This window comes from Sander lucioperca, chromosome 19 (assembly GCF_008315115.2).
Source record: "Sander lucioperca isolate FBNREF2018 chromosome 19, SLUC_FBN_1.2, whole genome shotgun sequence".
Classification (NCBI taxonomy): Eukaryota; Metazoa; Chordata; class Actinopteri; order Perciformes; family Percidae; genus Sander; species Sander lucioperca.
Genome location: NC_050191.1, coordinates 29,854,658 through 29,879,070, shown reverse-complemented (window position 1 = coordinate 29,879,070; position 24,413 = coordinate 29,854,658). Strand labels below are relative to the sequence as shown.

Genomic DNA, 24,413 nt, shown 5'->3' with positions numbered 1-24,413 from the left:
GCAATCATTTGCATGAAGCTTAGTGGTTGTGTCAGCAAGGTAGATAGAAAGAAATAGAACTCTTTAGCCAAATAATCACAAATTCAATACAGGAATTTATTTTACCTTATAATTATTATTTAGGTGAAGTAAAAAAAGAAATTCTACAAAGGGAGGGAAAAAGATCGATAAAGAATTCTCAAAGAAGACTGGCTTGCCGAGGGCCAGGCCAGCTCAGTGGAGTCTTTCTCCCGTCGCGTCCCGCTGTCTGTCCTACCTACACCGGCCCCCGCACACCCTGTGTGCTGCTGCACATGAGGAGAGAGGGGAGGGGTTGCTCCACTGCTCCTCAGTCACAGAACAGAAGAGAGAGGAGACTGTTTTGGCGGCCACCGGAGGGAAATACCTTGCGTGCTCGCTGGACAATACTGGCGTCTTTTCTACAGAAAGTCGCCAGATTTGTCGCTAGTTGCTTTTGTGAAAAAAAAAGTCGCTAAGGGGGTCTGAAAAGTCGCTTAATTTAGCGACAAAGTCGCTAAGTTGGCAACACTGCACAAACAACGGGGGGTGAATTATGTCGCCAGTGAAACGGAGGGGTTTGACCTCCCACAATTTAACTGGTTGAGGCGGCAGATATGGACTTCAGGCTCCAGAGGAAGTACGTCTGGTTAACAGAGCTTTATTTTATTTTATATTAGCTGTAGCTGTTACAAGTAGGCTACAGACATGGAGTGTTGAAAAAATCACGAGGTGGTTAAATGCACATAGCCTACAGAGCACAGAAACTGAGATTCACTACACAAAAACCTCCTACACTATATTATAAAAGTGAACTTTAACATGTAAACACTGAGAGCACACACAGTGTGCCGTGGAGAAAGGAAAATAAGGCTTTCATGACAACTCCTTGCCATAACTTTGATCTCAGTAGTTAAACTATACAGATATATTTGTCCTGCATGGTGTCACACAACAAACGCCACATGTACAATACTCACGATTTCCTCACGAACGCACAAACCAGACAGAATGAAGAAAAGGAGTATATAAAAGTCCGCTGCCTCTCTAAAACAGACATCAAAGCGCAGTGCCGCTCACTAAACCGTCATCAGACTGCAGTATCGCCGTCCACCTGCAGGGGGTGTGGACAGGCTTTCCATCAGCATGGAACCATCTATTTCTGATACCATGGCGGCAGAAATTTTGCTGTGGCGGGCCGCCATTTTCAAATCAACATAAGAGGAAACACTGTACCTTCAATTAAAGTGTTTCAGAGGTCAGGGAAGGCTTCAAGTTTAGTTTTTAGGGGTTTTGATATCTATCTATATCTATCTGGCTTTGGGATTGTTTTTTAACAACCAGGCCATTCTGCTGTCTCATACAGGTTAGTTACCAGACGCGACAGGTGCGACTGGTATTGTTTTGACCTTGTGTGTGTGTGTGTGTGTGTGTGTGTGTGTGTGTGTGTGTGTGTGTGTGTGTGTGTGTGTGTGTGTGTCTCATCATGGCAAAGTGTGATCCTGGAGACACCAGGCGGTTTTGAGTACTCTGCAGGTGTTTGTCTGTGGATGGATTTTGTCAACGGGATAACGTCACATCTGTGCAAGTCGCAAATAGGGCTGGGTATCGTTAAAAAACAATTCACGCATTTTGATTCCCGTGTCACCCTCTAGTTGGCAGGGGCGAAAAGATTTCTAACCCCCAAATCCTGTGCCGAAAGCATCGTCTGGCTCAGCCGAATCATTTTTGACAACTCTGCTCTTTTGCCAATATTATGAAAAGGTTAATTAGCAGATTCATCTCCTGCATGCGTTCCGTGCATTGCGGCATTTTTGGATGTTATGAAAATCTTGCTGTTACTCAGCAAACTGTAGACTCGGACCTGATTGTGCTCTAGTCTTAAGTTCATTGTCAAAATCGCTCACATAAATCCCTTTACCTTTGGACACTTGGGAGAGAAGTGATGAGAGTCAGAAGTAAATTTATTTCAAAGTAAACTGAGGAATGTATCGGGGGAGGCTGGAAATAATGACAATTAATTAAGAGGAAATTAGGTTTGAGTCCTTGGCTCCATTCTAGTGTGTAGTGGAAACATTTCCTTCCACTGGGTCTTTATTCACTCCAGACATCGATTTAATATGAGCTTAGATAAGCTTTAAGGGGCGATTGACTGCGTATTATTTTGAACTCTTTCCACCTCTGCTTATCAAGTCTCTCATCACCTTTAACTGAAGCCTTGAAGACTATACGATAAACATCTCAAGCAAACAAACTCAGCCGCTCCTTCTTCGTTCGTCTCTCTGTGGACCGGCACAGCTCACAGCACGTGGGCGTTACTCTCCCTGGCTCCGTACATAATGGGCGCTGTGTATCGCCCTCACCTTTTAAGAAGGGCGCACGTGAGGCGTCAGACGCCCGGCTTGTCAGTTCGTCATCGTGGAAGTGCACCTTGTTGCAGAAATGCTAGGGGGGATTTAAAACATGACTTCATTTTATATTTTTACACCCACTTGATCCTTTTGGCACGTTGTAATAGGTTTGCTCCGTAGATCAGAGAGATGACCCGATCGGGTCACCGCTCCTTCACAGACTCTTCATTCCTGAGAAGAGTTTCTGTCACCTACTTGACTTGTATGCTTATTGAATTTGGAAGGAAACTACTGGAAATATAACCTCCAGGAATGGAACTCAGACGTTGTTGCCTTGAAACTGCCTGCTAAATATCAGATGACACCAGTTCATCTCTACTGAATCCCAGAAGACATTTGAAGACCTTAAAACACACATTAACTCACTATGACGTTAGGACAAATCATGGTTTTACCCATTGAAGTCCAATAAAAAGCACATTTTACTTTTGTAGTTACTGATTTCTATACCCATAAAGCTTTCAGTCAAAGGTCGATTAGTTGTCAACTATTACATTAATTGCCAACTATTTTGGTAATTGATTAATCGGTTTGAGTCATTTTTTATGAAAATAAGTAAAAACTTCTCTGATTCCAGCTTGTTAAATGTGAATATGTTGTAGTTTCTTCTCTCCTCTGGGACAGGAAACTGAATATCTTTGAGTTGTGGAACAAAACAAGACATTTGAGGACGTCATCTTGGGCTTTTTGGGAAACACTGATCCACATTTTTCACCATTTTCTGACACTATAGACTAAAACAACTATTAGGTTAATTGAGAACAGAATAATCGACAATAAAAATAACCTTTCTTTAGTTGCAGCCCTAGAATAAAGGTCCACCTGTTTTTATTAAAGAATATCAAGAATATCTGTTTCTGTAAGCTTCAGTGTAAACGCATGCGCTCTTGCTCGCCCTAACCTCGCCCTAACCTCGCCCTAACCTCGCCCTAACCTCGCCTCGCCTTGCCTCTTTGTCCTGATGGCGGGGTGGGCTGATGTTTGCCCTTCTGCGTGTCTTCCAGGTGGCTGCGCCATCAAGAACCAGTCGAGTCAGACGCTGGAGCACTGTGCTGAGCTGCTGGGCCTGGAGGAGGAGGACCTGAGAGTCAGCCTCACCTCCAGGGTCATGCTCACGTCAGCAGGGGGCGCCAAAGGAACGGTCATCAAGTAAGAGACGCACACACACACACACACACACACACACACACACACACACACACACACACACACACACACAGTGCGTTTCACTATCTTTGTGGGGACCTGTCATTGACATAATGCATTCCCTAGCCCCTTACCCTAACCTTAACCATCACCACTAAATGCCTAACCTTAAACCTTACCCTCACCCTAACCATAACCTAATTCTAACCCTAATCCTAAAACCAAGTCTTAACCCTCAAACAGACCTTTAAACTTGTGGGGTCCAGCATTTTGGCCCCACAAAGCTGTCCGGACCCCACAAGTATACTGTATTCCCGGTTTTTGGGCCCCACAAATATAGTTGAACAAGAACACACACGCACAGACACACGCACACACACACACGCACGCACGCACGCACGCACGCACGCACGCACGCACGCACGCACACACACACACACACACACACACACAGGGACTCACAAGGTGAAAACAATACCAGTGCCGGAAATTAGGTGTGAAATAATCCTAGATCCTAGGAAATTTAATTAATCCCAAACTGGGAAATGACTCTGTTCTGTTGCTGCCAATCAGAGGATCCCCGACCCTCCCAGGTTGAAAACCACAGCACACAAACCCATAATACATTGACTCATTATCTCTGATCCACAGGGATGCATATACAGTATGCATGCACGCACGCACACAAACACACACAAACACACACACACACATATGGTTGATGTATTGCTCGTCTTGTTATCAGTCCAGAGAGACGAGCAAACACTCACTTCAGCGTACGTCATAACGTACAGTAGAGTGAAAGGAGGCTCAGAGGAGCTGGTTAGCAGCGTTAGAACAGCTGGCTGACTTGCCTCCTCGTCCTATCGTCCAGAAAAGACGCTCGCGGATAAACTCTGGAGAAAATCTGCATGTTTTCACCCAACATTCATTCTGAATAAAGCGGTCAGCCATCTGGACTTCCAGTGAAGCGTCTGGATGCTGAAAGTTGTTGTTGATTTGAAAAGTTCATAGAGGTAATTTGCCTCGGGCACTCTGCTACAGAATAGACTTTGTACCTCAATTCTCTCTAATCAACTCTTTTTTTGCATACAAAAACAATATATTTATATGAAACAAAACCATATTACAGGGAGTCAAAAATACCAACAAACGTTTGTGTCACCTTTGCATTTTATCCACCTCAGCGCCTCTAAAAGGGGGGGGGGGTCCTGTTTGCTGACTCTCTCGCTGAAGGTGACCATTACGGTTCGCTGCAACATGAAAGGGATCGCAAATTATGCAAAGAGAAAGCATCCTCCTCTAATATTATTAATGGATCCTATTATGAAGGGCGAGGTAAAATAAAAGCACAATTTATCCAGGCGAGAGGAATTGATGGGCTGTAACCATGGCAGCGTGAAGTTTGTCTCGTGTGCATGGGTATCGCTAGGAATTCTTTTCAACGTTTTGGTCACTTTCTGTCATTATCTTTCACTTTTCTTTACACATCTGGACTGCAGGCGCATCGAGCCTTTGCCTAAACTGCCTATATACCACTGCTGCGCTCACAGCTAACAGCTAACTCCATACTCACCGTCTCACACGCGCTCTCTCTCCACTGCACTCCATTATTTTACTGTGAAAATGCAGCATAACAATACAAAAAACCGTTGAAATGTTGAACTCTTGATTTAGGAATTTCCACCACTTTTACTGAGCGTCACTAATTGAAGGATCAGGGATTTTTTTCCCTTAATGGCGGCGTGGTAAGACGCAGCGGCCACACCGCGGTCCTTAGGTTGGTGTAAATGTTTGTCTGGCAAAGACTTTTTCAGCAACTTTGCAATTACGTGCATTCAAACTACCGCACACGTGTACCACCGGGATGCATTGGTACATATCGGAGAATATGCAGGACACTTTATTACAGGCGGAACACTCGACACACTACGCGAGCTTCGCCTGCTACGCTATGTATAATCTATTATGTTATGTATAATCCATAATGTGTGTGCACTGGATGTAGCCTGTCTGAAATGTCTTTTATGTATTTGAAATGTGCTCAGCGTGTAACACCACTTGATCCACGGTGCAACGTTGTTTCGTCTCACTATATACAGTGTATATGGTTGAAATGACAATAAAACCCACTTGACTTGAATGAAATGAAATGTTTAAGTGACAAGCGATGACTGGTGAAGGGACTCACTTTAAAGCAGGCGGACAACGGAAGGACTCTGTGACGGCTAAAGACCGAAACAAACTCGAGGAAACAAAGCGTTCACGGGCAGACAGGCAGCTCGGACCATTTCCCAGCTTTCTACCCAGCGGCTCCAGCTTAACGTGATAAATGTGAACCTGCGAAGCGTTACAGAGGAAGAGGAGTTAAGCTGAGTATTATGGCATTTATCACAGCTCGGCGCTCATCGCCGAGGGAGAGCCTCAGGTATTAAAAAATAAAAACCCTCAGGCTCCGAGTGGAGCGGACAGATACCTAAACATGCCCCCGCCAGACCGTGGCGCTCCTTCATGAAGGCTTCAACGCAGCTAATAACCTGATCCTCAGAGTGATGAAGATGATGAGACAGGAGGGCAGAGACACAGCCAGGCAGTGATGAGAAAATAATCTCCGGGAGGCGTACCCAGCGACCTGTGTGCACACTGTAGTTCGACCCGCCGGACTAGTTCAGCTGAGGACATCTCTGACTGACAGAAATACACGATTTATCCATACTTAATATAGGAGAGAAACTAGAAAAATATTGGCATTTAAGAAGCTGGATTCATAGAGAAGTTTTACTGCTGTTGCATAAAAAACTCATAGGCGTGGGCGAGGGGTGGTGATGGCGCAGCGGATTTGTCACATGCCTTTGGTGTGGGAGATCCTGGTTTGATTCCCACTGCGATACATCAACCAACGTGTCCCTGAGCAAGACACTTAACCCCTAGTTGCTCCAGAGGTGTGCAGCTTCTGACATATATAGCAGTTGTACATCGCTTTGGATAAAAGCATCAGCTAAATGACATGTAACGTAGGTGTAGATTTGTGCAGGGGATATGGCCACTCCAATATTTAGAAGAGGTAGATTTGTCCCCCTCAAAAAATATGATTGGTTTTGGGAGATTAAGTCCACGTTTGTTGCTTTTTACGACGTTTTTGAATTTTTTTTTATTATAAATTAAAGTGATCAAATTAAAAAAATAATAAAATAAAATGTGCAACACTAAAGCTAGTTTTTGTGACATTGCTGTGCTGCTTAGCAAGCAGCAGACAGTCTTTTTCTTTTTTAATAGATGACCTCTTTTCACCTTTCTGCAGTGATGGAGAAGTGTACTCCGGGGTGCATTGTACCATCACCGTCGGGGGTGCAGGTTACACATGCCACAGAGCGACACATCTGTCAGTGATGCTGGGTGTAGTCCGAGGTGACACAGGCTAGGAACCTTCAACCAGAGAGAGAAGTGAAACGCTGCTGTTCGGCCTGGTGTTGAAGCTCTTTTTAATGAGAAAAACAGGCAGCAGCTTGTTAGGATGAAAACCTAATGAGAAAGCAAACAATTCAGCATTTATTTGACACCACAAATGTCTTACAACAAACTTCCAGAATATTTAAGATTTGCCTCAACTCTGTCTACCTTTTAGCCTGACAAGCCAGACCCACATCCAGATGTTGGGTCTGGGAACTCACCATTGGCAGGGCTTAATCCGAGGGGCGGGATAAACAGTGGTCTTTCAAATTCCCTCTGAACGCAATAGGATAGCTCTACAACCAACCAGAGCAACGCTAGTTGATAGATTAAACTTTTGCCGTATCCGGTCGGCAAAACTCTGAACACATCTTCCTCTTTTAAGAACGACTTCAGTGGCATTCTTTGTTCTTTTCTCAAAGAAAAGCTGAACTCCAAGTCTTCCAGAGTCGCGGCCAAAGCCGATTCCAAAGACCGCTGTTAGCCAGCAGCAGCAGCCATCTTCTTTGTTTTCAAGTAGCAGGGAATTCACGCGGAACCGCTGCAACTCTGCCGTCATTATGTTGAGCCCGCCCACCGACTCTATACACGATGTGATTGGCCTGACTAGAGTTTGGTTTTTCCAGCTCGCTAGCCAACGGAGAGTTGCTAGACGACCCTGGCTGCCGCTAGGGTGTGTCTAGATTTCTAGGCTATCTCCATTTTAAACCAGGTTAAAAACATGTATAGAGGTAAAACAATTGCTTAATTATTTCACTATAAGGTTGGCAGAAAAGCAGTCGCCAACATTTTATGCAGTTTTCTGTAAAAATGCAGAAAACGTAAGAATGCCAAACATTCTTTGTTTCCAGATTCTCAAATGTGAAAATGGGCTGGGTTATAAAGATTCCATATTGTAAAATGTGAGATGTTTTTTTTTAATTTTTTTTTATTGATTCTAAAGCAAGTCAAGGCTCAGCTCGATAACTCTCAAAGCTCTGAATAACGACTTCCAAAAACCCACCTCCCTCTCTCTCTCTCTCTCGGCGGCAAATTATCTCCTCTGCACATACCTTTTTAAGCCCCATGCAACTCATCACTCATCACTGGGAACACTGAGGCCTGATCCCTGCAGGTGCCTCTGCTGTATTTCTCTAACACATTATGCTGTGATAGGACAACCCGCTGTGCGACGGCCGGGCCGACCCCCTAGAGCTGCAATCTGTGATTCACTTCTGCACCTTCTCACTGTGTGCATTCCCATCAGAATCCAACATGTGGAGGCTGTATATAATCATACACGTCTCCCATTCATATTCAAGTGTGGATGTAAACAGCCATGTTTACCTGCCGCATACCTTCAGCCTGATTACATTCCAGAGCTCAGTCTAATAAATCATCATGTGAATACATAAACAACAGGCAATTGACAGGTGTGCTCACGTTTTGTTGCTATCTTTTGTACTTTACGAAGAAGGAAATGACATATGCAACAGTTCTTAGATGCCTTGACTGATGACTTGAAGAAGGAAGATCTCGCACTCTGCTTTCGCTCAGATCGAAGATAATGTTAATTTATGAAAGATAACGTTTCAGCCCCTCTGGACCTTCATCAAGAGTATTTCAGTACTATGTTAATGCTATTTTCATTACGTTGTCTTCAATAAATTGTGGTGCTGAGCAAGAGCAGAGTGCGGGATCTTCCTTGTTCAGACCTGAACAAGGATTTCCCATATTGTAAAAGGTGAGATTTCCATGTATTTGTTATTATAAAGCAGGTCAAGGTGTCAAAGTATAAAAACGCTTAACACAGAGAAATGCACACAGCCCATATTCAGAAACTGTGCCTTTTAAAGGTGCAGTAGGTAGGATTACAAAGATCCACGACTTAGCCAATGTATGTGAACAAAAATATGTGAACATCGACAACTTCTCAGTCCCTCTATTTATCAGTTATAAATAAATGTTTTTTCTACCTGTTATGTAGTGTATGTCGTATAAATACATATTCCTTGCCTTGTTGAATCCCATGACAACAACATGCAAAATGTCAAGACGCCACCGACAAACAGTCAGATATAGAAACGTAAAGACCGAGACAAACAGGCAGACAGAGTGACAGCCCCCTCAAGCCAAGTCCTCTGTCTGCGTTGAGCCTGAACCCTGTCGCTCTGAAGCCAGCGATTGTTCTGCTGGCAGCTCGGCCTCGGCACACTCCATCTGAATGCCAAGCCTCTCGCCTTCATTTCAAACCCCTCCTACGCTAATGTTGATTTCTGCTCTTTCATCTGTGGAGAGACGAGCCGGGGCGGATGGATTAAAAGCTGCTCCCTGTCTTTGTCTGTTTCTCTTGAGTGTCGGTTGACGCCAACCTGCCTGTCAGTTAGACTCTCTATAAACGGACATGTGTCGGACAGATCCTGGCGACGATTTATCCCTGAATAGATGCTATTAAGTTTCTGAAGAACGTCACTATCCCGATCATTTGGTATAATCGTGGAGTCAAACTGTCAGCCTGTACCAGCTTCTGCACTGTGATTAGAAGCCAAAATAAAGATTGAGTGCAGTTTTTATCTCCTCTGGATGTTGGATTACTGATAGATGATAGACGTTTTTTTTGTGTTATTGCCAACACAGAAACAAGAAGAAAACGGTTGGAAATCTCCCTACTGAAATCCTCCATCCTGCATTTTATGTACTGTATATCCAGCAGGTTGGATGTGGAAGATCTGCCACTGAAGTGCGTTTCAGTGCGGAAGAGAGCGCTGTTCTTCCAGAGCAAACGGAGCAACCGCTCTCAAGAGTTTCTGCTGGTGGCAGATGGTGGGAGGAATGAAAAAAATCTGACAGGGAAATTCGCTTCCAACATGTTTATTCTCTCCATAAAAGCCAAAAAGAAAAACCTTTTGACTGAGAATGCAAAAGATCGTCTTTGCACAATGAGGCGGCAGACTTTCTGGCGACAGCAGATGGTTGAAGGGATGGAAAAATCCCTTTAGGGAGCAGGAGGGCTGACGGGAAGCTGCACAATGAAACTATCGAGTTTTATGGGAAATACAGCCTTCATTTTCTGGCACAACAGTTGTATTATTAGTGGTGGTAATAGTTGATGTCATTTGGTACAAACTTTTTCAGATAGATCACCTTTCCAACTGTCGATAGAAACAACATGCTATAATATAAAAGTAAGACTGATGCAATATATTGATAAAGCCTGCGAGATCTTAGGAATATTTTAATGACATTTTTTGAGCAGAAACCATGACTACAATTTGTGTAAAAATTAGATTTTGCTGGATAGATTTGGAGAAATTTGCAGAACTTTCAGCCTCCATGTTTTTCCAGATTGAAGCCCAGAGAGTGGCCAGTTCAGCTGAAATAGGGATACATGCTGGTGTCTGAAGGCGAGAGCTGTCAGTCATCTGTTTGACAGGCTCCTTTGAAAGGATGTCCGTCTCAAACAGATGATCCTTTTTCAACCAGAGATAGCGAAGTGAACATCATTTGCATCATTTGTAGCAAAAAGGGACACCTGACAGTGTATAACACTATTTAAATTAGCTTTTTATTTTTTTTATTTTTTTTTTTTAATATAAAATAACCAGGATGGTTCCATACAACGGGGTTTGTGTCCTGTTCTTGTCCCGCATGTCACTGAAACATATTTTGTAACCCCACCCACCATCTTTTCCTAAACCGAAGTGTCCCGTTCTTGTGCCGCATACGTCCTGACCACGAGCGTCAAAAAGTGACACCAAGAGTCCCAACCAAGCGTGTCTAAATATGACGCCAAAGGAGACTTTTTGCATCAGTAACAAACGCCAAAGGCACTTGACCAAGCGGAGCTTTTTGACGCGATGGTAGTGAGCCCAACGCTGACTCAAGTGACATCACTTGAGGGCATCTATCAGACTTTACACAGCTCCCTCCGGAGACACAAAAGGTTAATGCTACTATGCACATAGAAGTGATGTCTCCAACTCAAAAATGACTTGTAGTTTGCTGATGAAAATGGTTCTTTGTACTTGCTTGTAACTACAGTCTTTACGATACATGATGGGAAAGCATTCATTGCTGTCGTGATCACTGTGATGTGGTGTGTAGGCGGCTGTCTCGTCTCCGTGTCACCACCTTCAGGATGGTGGCCGCCGCTCCTGGCTTTTTATTCCAAAACTCATTATTTCCTGAGTGAGCGTCTCCCACGTAAGAGCCACCAGACCTCAAGTATTTAGAGCATCAGATGTTAAAGCTTTCGTTAGGGCAAAGAGCAAGTGGCAACACAGCCAAGTCTGTACCGTATCTTATTTATATGAACAGTTCACGGATTCGTGCTTTCATTTGGTAAAAGTGGATAAAATGAGACCCATAGGTGAATTTAAAAAGGAAGGTGCGGGTTGGACTCCTGCCTGCGCCGGTTATTTATTTGTCTAGGTTATGTAAGCGGGAGTGCAGACGGCTGTGTGTGTGTGACTGAGAGTGGGGAGGTGGATAAAGAGTGGGAGGGAGATTGGATTTAGACCGATAGAGAATATAAATTGGTTATTGGTCTTTTTGTTTCTTTTATTTGCGTGTTATTTTCTGCTCCGTATACTTTGGGAGACAGAAATCTAATCATGTGCCGTGACAGTAAAGCAGATTAAAACAAAGTGACCGGGTTTCTCCGAATTGAAACGGAGCGTAAACTGAATTCTCCACGTAAAGTAGTTTGTTTTGTGTGCATGTTAACGCGCTCATTAAAGGAGAATGGAGGTGAGGAAGAGGAGACGTTGAAGAAGGACAGAGTTAATTGAGAGAGTGTAACAGAGGGAGAGGTGTAAGAGACTGATGAAGAGATACAAAGGAAGAGAACAGGGCTGTTAATGGCACTGATCTCCAGATTTGATTCAGGTCTATTAACATCAGATAAAAACTAATTTCAAATAGAAGTGATGGTGATGGCATTTATCCTCAAATTTGAATTACGTTTTGTTCCACAAATAAGCAGCTAGACTACTCCTGCTCCTTTTTTTAAGCATAGTTAAATTAAAAAAATTTAAGTTCGAACAGTGTTTGCGTCAAAAAAAGGACATTGTGTCATCGCATTACAGATTTTATTTTAATTAGGTATTTACCTGATGAAGGTCTGAGACCGAAACCTTGTATTTTTCTAAATAAATTATTGCTTGCGTAATGGTCAGTGTGCGGGACTTTTCTCTCAGTTTTAATCAATTTTTTTCCAAGTAAGTGACATTCATATACACATTGTGCGTATTGTACCGTATTCTCTAGGAATTACATTTATATTAGGGCTGCACGATACAAGAAAAATATGTGATAACACTGTTGAATGTCTCCATAACGACATTACTTGCGATAAATAAACATAGTACTCAGTTCTGCTGCTTTCCGTATTCTGCGAAAATAGAACAAATTGCTTGTTGAATTTAAAACAAATGAAAGTAAATCATTTCCAACATTATTTTATTGAACAAATTGAAAATTCAATTGAATATAAAAGGCAAAACTATAAAAGAATGACAGTTACATTTTAAAATGCAGTGTGGTATAGGCCCTTGTATTAATGGTTGTTGTGGAGGAGTTACATCTTGTCGGGTTTAGAAAACTTTTCCACCATTAAAGGTCCCATATTGTAAAAATAAAGAAATAAGATTTCATCTTTTTTTTTTTTTATGAGAAAGCAGGTGCAAGTGCTATATAAATACCGTGAAAGTATCAACACAATCAATCCACAGAGAAATGCACACATACGTAGTCAAAAACTGCCTTTAAACGAGCCGTCAGGACTTCCTGTACTATATACATAGGTAGAAAGTGGCACTACAGTGCTGTTACAGTCACTCCCCGGCTGCAATGACAGCAGTGCAGAGACTCAAAGAGCGCAGATGCAGAAGATCCATAGACATTGACCAATCAGAGCGGACTGGAATTTTTCTGTTGGGGGACTTAAAGAGACAGGCGCTAAAATGGAGCGTTTCAGAAAGATTACAGGTATATTCAGACAGACAGTATGAGTGTTTTTGAACATTAAAGCATGTAAACATGTTCTAGTGGAAACCTAAAATAGGTTTCCACTAGAACATAAGGATAAACCTGACAATGAGCAAGTCCAGTCGAAAGAAATAATTTACAGGGACATAAATATTATAGATGCAGTTAAATACATATACAAAATCATGGGCCACTGGCATACATCAGGTCTTCATAATATTTAGCACAACCCTCCGTTCTCATGGGAATAAGTTACAGCGTCTTCGCCATCGATGGCGGATGCCTATGATAGCTGTTTAGCCCTCTTTTTGGGCATCCCAAGCCCTCTTACAACCATCCTGTGTGTGTCCTAAGCTGCCAAATATGAAAACAAATAGTCAGCACCTATAGCCTATCTCTGAGATGGTATTTAGGAGGGGTTGGAATTTAATAACCTGGGTCAACAAAAAAAGCTTCCTCCATGCTAGATTCAAAGGTGCATGCAACCTCCAAAACGAACACCTCACTGGACTCCTCATTGATCACAACAACATCCTGTTGATCTGCCACTCTCACACTCTGTCTCACACACATACAAAAGCACTCATTATTCAGATGGTTTCCCTAATGACTGAAAGTGTCTCCTTCCGTAGTCGAGCAGTCGTGTCAGGTCGACATGACTCAGGCTAAAAGAATATATTTGCAAGATGACAAAGTTCGGAATAATTTAAACAGAATTGTTACTAAATGCACATTTAACATTTTGTGAAAGCACTTTAACCTGAGTCACCTAATTACGAGTCAAGAAACGGAGTCACCGCCGCTGTCTGGAGCCTTTAGAAGAGACTCAGAAGTCAGAGGACACTTGAGTCGAGTTAACAACATCATTAAATTTCCTTCTGTGGCAGACAAACACATACGAGGTTGCGCTTTTTGTATTCGGGCAGTTATTAACGGCACGCTCGGGTCTTGACAGTGTCCTCGAAGAAAAGTTTAATGACGGCTCACAGCCAACACTTGTGGAGAATCTGCGGGGACACATTACATATGTTGGTCTCATTATAAATATGATTTGTGTGTTACAACTCTCTTGTTGTTTAATTCATCTTTCTTTCTATTTTCATTGTCTTATGAGGAAAGGGTCTTGTTTGTACTGGGCTAATTATCCTCAAACCAGAATAGAATAGTCTTTATTGTTATTGTACATGTACAACGTAATTGGACACAGTCCTTTCAGTGCAAAAGTGCTAATTAGGTAAATAAATAAATACTTACATTTAAAAGAGCCTCTAAAAGTCACTATAAAAATATATAAAAAGGTAGTTTAAAAAAAATAAAAGACTGTAAAGACACAAACAAAGCAGGCATACCACACATAGACATACACTGCACGATTCATCCTTAAAACTAATTGTCGATGAGGAGTGGGACAGAATCTGTATATTAAAACTATGTCACGCGATGTGAGGCATGTGTGTATGACATGTCATATAAACAGGTTTGCCAGATTGGATGTCTACAGTAGAAAATGGGGAAAGCACCTGAACTTTCTGGAGGGATCCTAAGACGATTTGTGCTGCGGAGAGACGTGTTTGTTGGGCTTATGGTGTTGTCATTTATACATATGTTTATTTGGTTTATGATTTATGGTCAGGGCTTTAAATTGACACCCGCCAACCCGCCAAATGCAGGTTAAAATTATCTTTGGCGGGTAACATTTTAAAGCAGGGGTCTTCAACGTTTTTTAAACCAAGGACCCCTTAACTGAAAGAGAGATGGAGCAGGGACCCCCTTCTACATATATTGTTTAAAATTGAGTTGCATAATAAACTGGGCCTACAATATCGTGTGGGCGGCCTGAAGTCTTTATACTTACCTTTTTCGTGTACAGAATATTAAGCTACTAAATAATAATTGACATTTTTTATATAAATCATGTTTTAATATTGTCATTAATGTGGCACAGTGAATCCTTAGGATGAAACTGTATCGGTGGATGGCTACTTTAGTGACTACCTTACCTAAAGGGCCTATCATTAATGTATTTTTTTCACCATTAGGCTGATTTATATTTGCATTTATTTTACATGATGTGTTGGATTAAAATTTTCCAAACCAGAGGAGCTGAAATTAAAGTAAAGCTAGTTAGGGAACAAACAAACGTGGCTAGTGTAAAATGTGATTGGCTGGTAACTTAAAAAATCTACTAGCCATGTAGACTGGTGATCAAAAAACTGAGCATCAGATAAAAAGATGGGAAAATAGGCAGTGTTTTACGATACTTGAACTCAAAATAGGGAACATCTAAAGCCCAGTTCAGACCAAAGATTCTGGACGAGATGAGTTGAAACTTGCAACTTCTTGCAATGAGCCGGTCTGCAGAGTTGCGAAACCTGCCGGTTCACACCAACGAGACGGTGTATCATCTCCATAGCAACGACTCTTTGTACTTCCGTTCTAACTTCCGACTTCCAGGCTTTTTGTAGCTGTATATATCGTTTGTTGCGTCTAAATATGAATGTGGATAACGTTAGTGATATTGAGATGATTGCTGCAGTTACATTTCTTGTGATGAATCAGCGAAAACACATTTTATTTCTCCGAGTCACTGCTTTGTTCTAACGCCGCTGGGCGCTCTCTCTCTTCAGTCACTCTCTACCTCGCTTGACCGTATAATGTTACCGTGCTTCTGGGTGGTCCTGGCTCCGTCTAAAACTCCATTTCGACCAGCTATTTGTAAAACAAAATAAACTGGATTATGGTTTGTTTTATTTCTATAGTGTGTAGCTAACTTTACCAGCTGACTTCTCTATTGGCTGTTGAAACAGGACACGTCTCTTAGGTTCTAAAACCAGCCTCTGGAGACTCCACCAGCTGACTTCTCTATTGGCTGTTGAAACAGGACACGTCTCTTAGGTTCTAAAACCAGTCTCTGGAGACTCGACCAGCTGACTTCTCTATTGGCTGTTGAAACAGGAGACGTCTCTTAGGTTCTAAAGCCAGCCTCTGGAGACTCCACCAGCTGACTTCTCTATTGGCTGTTGAAACAGGAGACGTCTCTTAGGTTCTAAAGCCAGCCTCTGGAGACTCCACCAGCTGACTTCTCTATTGGCTGTTGAAACAGGAGACGTCTCTTATGTTCTAAAGCCAGTCTCTGGAGACTCCACCAGCTGACTTCTCTATTGGCTGTTGAAACAGGAGACGTCTCTTAGGTTCTAAAGCCAGCCTCTGGAGACTCCACCAGCTGAGTTGCAGCGACACCATCAGCTGGCTTGAGTCGAGCTGAGACGGATTAGTTCAGATCGCTGCAACTTTTCTCTATGACGTTCTAAAACAGTTTCGTCTCGAATCTTTGGTCTGAACTGGGCTTAACGTGAGTGTAATTTCAACATAACGAGGGGACAGTAAGTGGGGGGAGACTGAGTGGGAAGGAAAAGAGAAAATGGAAGATGCCAATCAGGGCGACTCCGGCGGGTTGGGTCAGCGGTTAACAGCTTGTGAGAGTCGCGGTGGGATTAGTCCGTCAACCCGGCAGCCAGACGTGCTATTAAACAAAGCCGCTGTAACTTCTGTGGGCTCAGCACATCCATCTACATTTCAGCCAATACTTTTCTACCTTTATTTAATTCAGACGTTTGGATCCTTTTCTACCGTAAAGCTCTCTCTTGAACCATTTCTAAACGTCAATCTATCTCCAACCTGCGAGCCTGGACCTCTCCAATAATAATAATAATAATAATAATAATAATAATAATAATATAATAAACTTTATTTATACAGCACAATTCATACATAAAATGCAACACAAAGTGCTTAACTTTCAAAACAGATCATCATGATGATAAGACAATAAAACATCAAATTTAAAAAGAAATCCGAGTGGTTGTAAGATAAGTCTGAGGGACGAGGGGTGAGACAATTTACGGAACAGAAAAGTAGTTAAGCCTATTTTTCTGCAGCACATAATTGTGTTTAATTACTTCCTGCACGTCTAAAATAAATTATAGAATGCAATCTTTGTTTTGATTTATTTGATGATTTTAAAAAAGAACCATAAAAGACACTTCACGGCAGTAATTATGTAGGCCGACATCAGAAATCACAGAGGATAAAAACACAATGAAGCCCGAAGGCTTATTTCCTTTGTGGTCCTAAAACACTGAACACACCACAAGATAAAACAGCACAACAAGACAACAAGAGCAGATGTTTTGTACATCTTTCCTATGTCTATTTAATGAGTATTTGTCTTATCCTGATGTGTGTGTTTTCTTTTGAGTGGCTGATAAGATAAGATAAGATATACTTTATTGTCCCCGAAGGGAAATTTGTTTTGGACTCTGTCCGTTCCGCAGCTTTACAAAGACAACACAAAATACAGAAAATAAGCATCTCTCAACACACACTCTAACGCAACACAAAACATGCTCTCATAAACATTAGACAGGTACATATATAGTAAGCACATTAACTCCTTTCAATGGCAGTTTTTAATTGAACAACCCTGTCGGCTGCATTCTCCGCAATTAGCACAGCCCTTGCACAATGAGATATTGCACAACTAACATATAGCCCAACCCCAATGGCCTACGTATTGCACAAATGACACAATGCACTGACATAATGCACAACCTAAATAGCCTACGTATTGCACAAATGACAATGCACAACCTAAATAGTCTACTTATTGCACAAATGACACATTTCCACATAACCTATGCAGTACACAATGACACATTGAACAATCCAACAGCCCATGTATTGCACCACGAACATATTGCATAACCCCAATAACCTACATATTGCACGATGACGTGTGCACAACCCAGCCAGCCTACATGTTAGTGTTGATAAGCTTAATGGACATAGGCACAAGTGAGTGAGTGGCTGTAACAACGGAATTTCCCCAGTGTGGGATTAATAAAGTCTATCTTAGCTTATCTTAGTTGATCTTATCTTATTCCTGTGACGGCTGAAAAGTCCATTTTCGAATCCATTTTTCTCCCATGTGGTGTCTTCGAGGATGGAGTAGAGAGCAGCTGCAGGCGTCTTCAGAGAGCACCGTTTCTACACAAGGCGACAGTAGTAATTACACCGTGCGAGAGAGAAAAACACTCGCGCTCATAGGGAATACACATTAGGCTACTTGTACTATTAATGTCCTGGATAAGTATGCTGCCCTGGCATTTTAGACCTCTTGGTTTTTAAATTACAGGGCCTCGCCGCGACATTAAAATCTCTGGCGGCGGCATGAATTAAACATGCTGCTCGAGTGGCTCGAGTGGAGAGAGAGCAGGGGTGAAGGTGAGGAAGTGTGGGAGTGTTGCTGGGCGAGATGTCAGGGTTTAAGGTCCGCTCTGTGGCCATAACTGTCCAACTGCACAGAGCAACTTCATCTTTACATTTAGTCTTTGCTATTTGAACATCATAAATGTAATATTTAAAAAAAAGTTCTTCATTTATAAACTATTTTAATTTATTTTCATGTTTATTTGAACTAGTACAGAGCCCATTCAAAATGTGCCTGTTTGGAACGGGCCGATTGCTTGGCCTGTGGTATTGCTTCTTGTAGCTTTCTCCAGAACCATTATACCCCAAAATTAGTTACAGAAGGACCCCAAAGCACTTAATATGCAACCCCACTTTATAGCCTACTACTGACTACTACTACTACTGTGTACTTCCTATTCAGAGGAAAACATTGTACTACATTTACCTGACAGAGAACGTTGAAGATGTGGAGTAATCACAGACATATTGTGACGAATAGAAATGGCTTTTTATTGAGTTTCCAATTAGCAAAATGGTCCCAGTGAATTTAAGCTGGGCTTAATATCCAATATTCATCGCTGTCCAAACTGCTCCAAATTCCAAACCCCAAACCCCAAGTTCATTGTTACCCAGGAAGCCAAGTGTGAAGTAGATCCGATGAACGGTTCATGAGATATTTCAAAGACAGACACACCCACACAGATATTACGATTTATTAGAGACATAGGGACAGATGCTATGACATAAGCGGGATTTAAGGTTTATGGAGGCTCCAGGCAGAGCTTTCGCCGTAGCCTACGTAAGTGGCCTGATGTTTATACTTGTGCGTTGTTTTGTGTGTGTGTGTGTGTGTGTGTGCGTGTGCGTGTGTGTGTGTGCTGTCTGTCTGAATGTACCTGTATTCACTCTCTGTCTGAAACGCTCTGTTTTAGCACCTGTCTCTTTAAGACCCCCAGCTGAAAAAGCCCAGTCTGCTCTGATTGGTCAGCGTTTCCAAGCCTTCTGCATCTGTGCTCTCCGAGTCTCTGCACCGTCATTGCAGCCGGGGAATGACTGTAACGGCACTATACTTTCTACCTATACGTAGTATTGTTGTGACATCACAACTGTACGGAAGTCCTGACGGCTCGTTTAAAGGCACAGTTTCTGAATACGGGCTGTGTGCTTTTCTGAAAGTATGCGGCAGGCAAACATGACTGTTTATGAATATAAATGGGAGACGTGTATGATTATATACAGCCTCCACATGTTGGATTCTGATGGGAATGCACACAGCGAGCAGGTGCAGAAGTGAATCGCAGATTGCAGCTCTAGGGGGTCGGCCCGGCCGTCGCACAGCGGGTTGTCCTATCACAGCATAATGTGTTAGAGAAATACAGCAGAGGCACCTGCAGGGATCAGGCCTCAGTGTTCCCAGTGATGTTGCATGGGGCTTAAAAAGGTATGTGCAGAGGAGATAATTTGCCGCCGAGAGAGAGAGAGAGCAAGGGAGGTGGGTTTTTGGAAGTCGTTATTCAGAGCTTTGAGAGTTCCACTCTGCTTTTAACTTCGGTGCACCCGGCTCCTTGAACAAGTTACAGCACTTCCTTAAAACCAACTCACTTGTGCCTTTTAGACAATTTAGAAATCTGGTTTTAACCCTGCAAACTTCTACTTGTAATTGCTTTACATTGTATTTTCTTTTGCATCCTTATCCTAATGTATTTATCAAATCCTTTTTCCAGTGCACAGTTTTAGTGTCTTTCTGTTTTTATTATGATGGTGTTGCTTCTTTTCTGTGTTGTTGTTCTGTTTTTGTCTTTGTAAATTTGACTCAATGACATTGTGAATGAGGGTCGCCCCTCAGTGATCTGGAGTATAGAAGTTGAATGAATTAATGAATGTGTGTCCTCGAGTGCACTGCAGTCTGCAGCTGAAGTAAAGTAAGTCCAGAGGTAACGCCCCCAAGCAGAAAGTTCAAGCCTCGGCGCCTCGCAGCAGATTATTGCGGTTATATTTTATCTGGCCCCTGCGATCGGGTCACTCCTTTTCTCTGCCGCTACTGAGCCGTGCACTCGCACACAGTCAGAAGCAATTACAATAGCTCCACAGAGCTCGCTGCCAGTTATGGTTTCTGCCACCTCTTTACGGCCGCTGCCTCTCACTCCCAATCTCTCTTTCTCTGCGGCTGTCAATAACACAATTATCTGCTCTGAACATGCTGTGTGTTTAAACCGAATGTTGGTGAATAAGTAGACTCACTTCATCCCCAGGGACAGGTTCATGTTGACATTTATTATTTTATCCACTCAAAGTGTTAAACTGCAGAAAAGACCTAAATTCTGAAGTTAGGAATTAACTTAAAGCGTAACTACCATTTTTTCCCCCAATGTTTTTGTGTCTAAGTGACTGATGGGAACAACAATCTTTGACATTGGTCCAGTATATTGAGATCGCTGCAATCAGATAGTCTAGCTAGCTGTCTGGATTTACCCTGCAGAGAAAGCCCTCAGAAATCCACCAGAGGTTTGAACGCCAACACTAAGAAAGAGGAAGGGGACGGACATCCGGCCGAAATGAGGAACACCCGGCGAAATTTCCGGCGGCAATGTAGCAATCGATATAGCCTTTCTAGATATTGACCCTGAACCTTTTTTGTCCCTGTGTGTCTCCAGGGTGCCACTCAAAGTGGAGCAGGCTAACAACGCTCGGGACGCCCTGGCGAAGGCCGTGTACAGCCGCCTTTTCGACCACGTGGTGACCAGGGTCAACCAGTGCTTCCCCTTCGACTCCTCCGCCAACTTCATCGGCGTCCTGGACATCGCTGGCTTCGGTTGGTATCCTTTAAAACCTTCTATGACTGTTGCAATAACATTAAGGATTGGCATCGGCATTAAGCTGCTTCACGGCCTTTTCAGGAGTCACACTCCTGTTAACTACCAGTTAACCCTTTGAGGACGAAAGACGCACCGGCGCGTCCAAACGATGTTTGACATAACTCAGAAAGCGATATTACAAAATTTCATTTCAGACATTTATTTACTATTTTAATCATATATAGAGACTTTGGTAAACTCATTTCAAGCACCGAAACAATTCGTACAACAACATCATAAGTTAAAGGTGCCCTGCCACACATATTTCATTACTTTGTGGTAATGTCTGAAGTTCTACCATGGAGTCTGTAAAATATTTTTGTGGAAAAAATACCTTGGTTACCTTGTTTCAAGCCATTCTAGCGTGGTATAGAAAGCCTGCAGGAAGACTCAGCTCGATTTGTGCCAGTTCTCATTAATATACAACGAGCTAAGCTGCTTGACTCTGATTGGCTAACAGCTAGCCAATGAGAGCCTGGCTATCAGCATCCTTTACCCAGCGCAACTGGGCGAGCTCATGAACGGTAATGAGCCCAGGTAACACCACGTCAGACTGACCAGCTTTTGTAATTGGCCTGATTTCTGAGCAGACAGAGGAGGTAGCAGTTCATTTTCACATTCACGACATAACACATATGGACCTGACATATTTCAAAAAATGCAGGGCACCTTTATGGTTTGTTTTCAAAAGAGATTTGAGGACTTTCAAAAAGCGAACATCAACGTTTCAGCTTTAGCGCCAAATTATCTCGTTACACATTGCGCTAGAAAAAAATTGCGCGTCACTCCACGGAAAGCTGAGTTTGTTCTGAACATTTTGACATGAAACACACGGGGATCAGTTATATGCAAATATCTTAAAAAGGTAAATTCAAGAAGATACATGAAAATGCCCTGAGACCTCAGAGTTAAACATCCCTTTATTGTTTTTTGGCAGAGATTAATATAACATAAGCACATGTTTAACCGTCTGTATCAGAGACATTATTGGAAAGACAGTTTGTTTTGTACTGACACACATTATACTGGCATCAAAAGAGTGCCTTTACACTCTGCATGATTTCCTAAAGTAGTGCAACCTGTCAGATTTCTTTTGATTGGGACCTGGCGCAGCGTCTTTAACGGTGTGTCCGTTTCTCTTCTGCAGAGTACTTCGAACACAACAGCTTCGAGCAGTTCTGCATCAACTACTGTAACGAGAAACTGCAGCAGTTCTTCAATGAGCGGATACTGAAAGAGGTGAGAGCTGTCATTCACCTCGTGTCCATTTGTGGGAGGAAAAAAACATTAAATCAACCTCCGAGCCATCAGCCAGCACTTACACACCGGCAAATCAAAGCAAACATCTCAGAATGACTCAGGACTTTTAATTTATATGTTGATAAGTGCTTTTTTTTTAATTGTAAGCACTTATTTTCTAAGAGTATGTGTCACATTTTTGAACTGAAGTATTAATTTGTCAACGTTCTAACATAAAAACAGAAACTTTGATCACTTTTTAAAGGAGAGAGGTTCATTCCAAAACATGATTTTTCCCTTTTGAAAGTATGGTGATAATTACTGTTTATTTCAGAAAAAGAAAACCTGGATGATTACCTTCTCTGAAGGTGTTTACCTAAAAAAAATACATTTTAGATAACACCCAGCTGCAGAAACATGCTGTAGAAAGTTGTATGTTTCTTTCAGTAAACTTTGTGTCTTACATTTTGGAATTAAAAAAACTCCAATCACAAACATTTGAAGCACCCAAAACAACCATTAGCGACATGAAATCCGACGCTGTCCCAGTCTACAATGTTCCAAATCTCTGTTATGGAAAATAATGATGCTCGATATACAATTTTTCCTTGTAATTCAGGGTCTTCGCATAACGAACTAGAAGGCACTCAAGTGCTTAATCCTCTGCCAACGCTGAGCAGGCGTCGGCCTTGGCAGGCGTTTGGGCAGTTTTTGATTTAATAAATTGTGAAAGAAATGCCACTGTTGTTTCTGCTTCAGTTGCAGAAGCCAACGTTTCACATCATTAACAAAATGAAATCAGCCTGATTCTTGAAGCCATATCTGTTTGAACTTTGAACTTCTTAACAATGAAACATCATTAAAGGTCCTATGACATGCTGCTTTTTGGAAGCTTTCATATAGACCTTAGTGGTCCCCTAATACTGTATCTGAAGTCTCTTTATATAGGCCTTAGTGGTCCCCTAATACTGTATCTGAAGTCTCTTTTATATAGACCTTAGTGGTCCCCTAATACTGTATCTGAAGTCTCTTTATATAGGCCTTAGTGGTCCCCTAATACTGTATCTGAAGTCTCTTTATATAGACCTTAGTGGTCCTCTAATACTGTATCTGAAGTCTCTTTATATAGGCCTTAGTGGTCCCCTAATACTGTATCTGAAGTCTCTTTTATATAGGCCTTAGTGGTCCCCTAATACTGTATCTGAAGTCTCTTTTATATAGACCTTAGTGGTCCCCTAATACTGTATCTGAAGTCTCTTTATATAGACCTTAGTGGTCCCCTAATACTGTATCTGAAGTCTCTTTTATATAGACCTTAGTGGTCCCCTAATACTGTATCTGAAGTCTCTTTTATATAGACCTTAGTGGTCCCTTAATACTGTATCTGAAGTCTCTTTTATATAGACCTTAGTGGTCCCCTAATACTGTATCTGAAGTCTCTTTATATAGACCTTAGTGGTCCCTTAATACTGTATCTGTACTTGACCAACTGTCATGCTTCGCTCGTTTGCAAGCCATGATGTCTCTCTCTCATGGGTGGGCCAAATTCTCTGGGTGGTCAAAGCAGAGAAAGGGGAGGTAACCTTTCCCCTTATGACGTCATAAAGAGAAGATTCCAGATCGGCCCATCTGAGCTTTCATTTTCTCAAAGGCAGAGCAGGATACCCAGGGCTCGGTTTACACCTATCACCATTTCTAGCCACTGGGGGACCATAGGCAGGCTGGGGGAACTCATATTAATGTTAAAAAACCTCATAAAGTGATATTTCCATGCCATTGGACCTTCAAAACTTTTTTTTTTTTTATAATCAAAGTTTGTATTGTTTTTCCATGTGAGAAACGCACCACAATTAACAACATGTAACAGCACTAAACACACACTATACAGCAATCTGGGCAAGACAGAAAAACAACAAAAATTCACAATTAAAACACATACACATAAATAATAAGTACAACAACAAAAAAAAGATGGGGGGGGGGGTTGTTGGCAGAGATCGAATTAGGCTTGATAATATTAATTATGGGGCACTAGTCAGTTCATATTGAATAAAATGCAGGAAATGAGACCAGACCTGGTAGAATCTACCCCTACCAT

General features: G+C 42.1%; 2 protein-coding genes across 8 annotated transcripts in view; one reads left to right on the top strand and one right to left on the bottom strand.

Annotated features, from left to right (window-relative positions):
- Positions 1 to 24,413, bottom strand: part of LOC116045413 — a 977,204-nt gene that overhangs the window by 667,884 nt on the left and 284,907 nt on the right. The gene's annotated exons all lie outside the window — the stretch shown is intronic.
- Positions 1 to 24,413, top strand: part of myo6a (myosin VIa) — a 177,196-nt gene that overhangs the window by 66,329 nt on the left and 86,454 nt on the right. For all 7 annotated transcript variants that reach the window (XM_035995053.1, XM_035995052.1, XM_035995051.1 and 4 more), the window contains exons 12-14: positions 3,413 to 3,557; positions 20,876 to 21,033; positions 22,224 to 22,315. In XM_035995053.1, the coding sequence (XP_035850946.1) occupies positions 3,413 to 3,557; positions 20,876 to 21,033; positions 22,224 to 22,315 (395 nt within the window). The remainder of the gene's footprint in view (positions 1 to 3,412; positions 3,558 to 20,875; positions 21,034 to 22,223; positions 22,316 to 24,413) is intronic.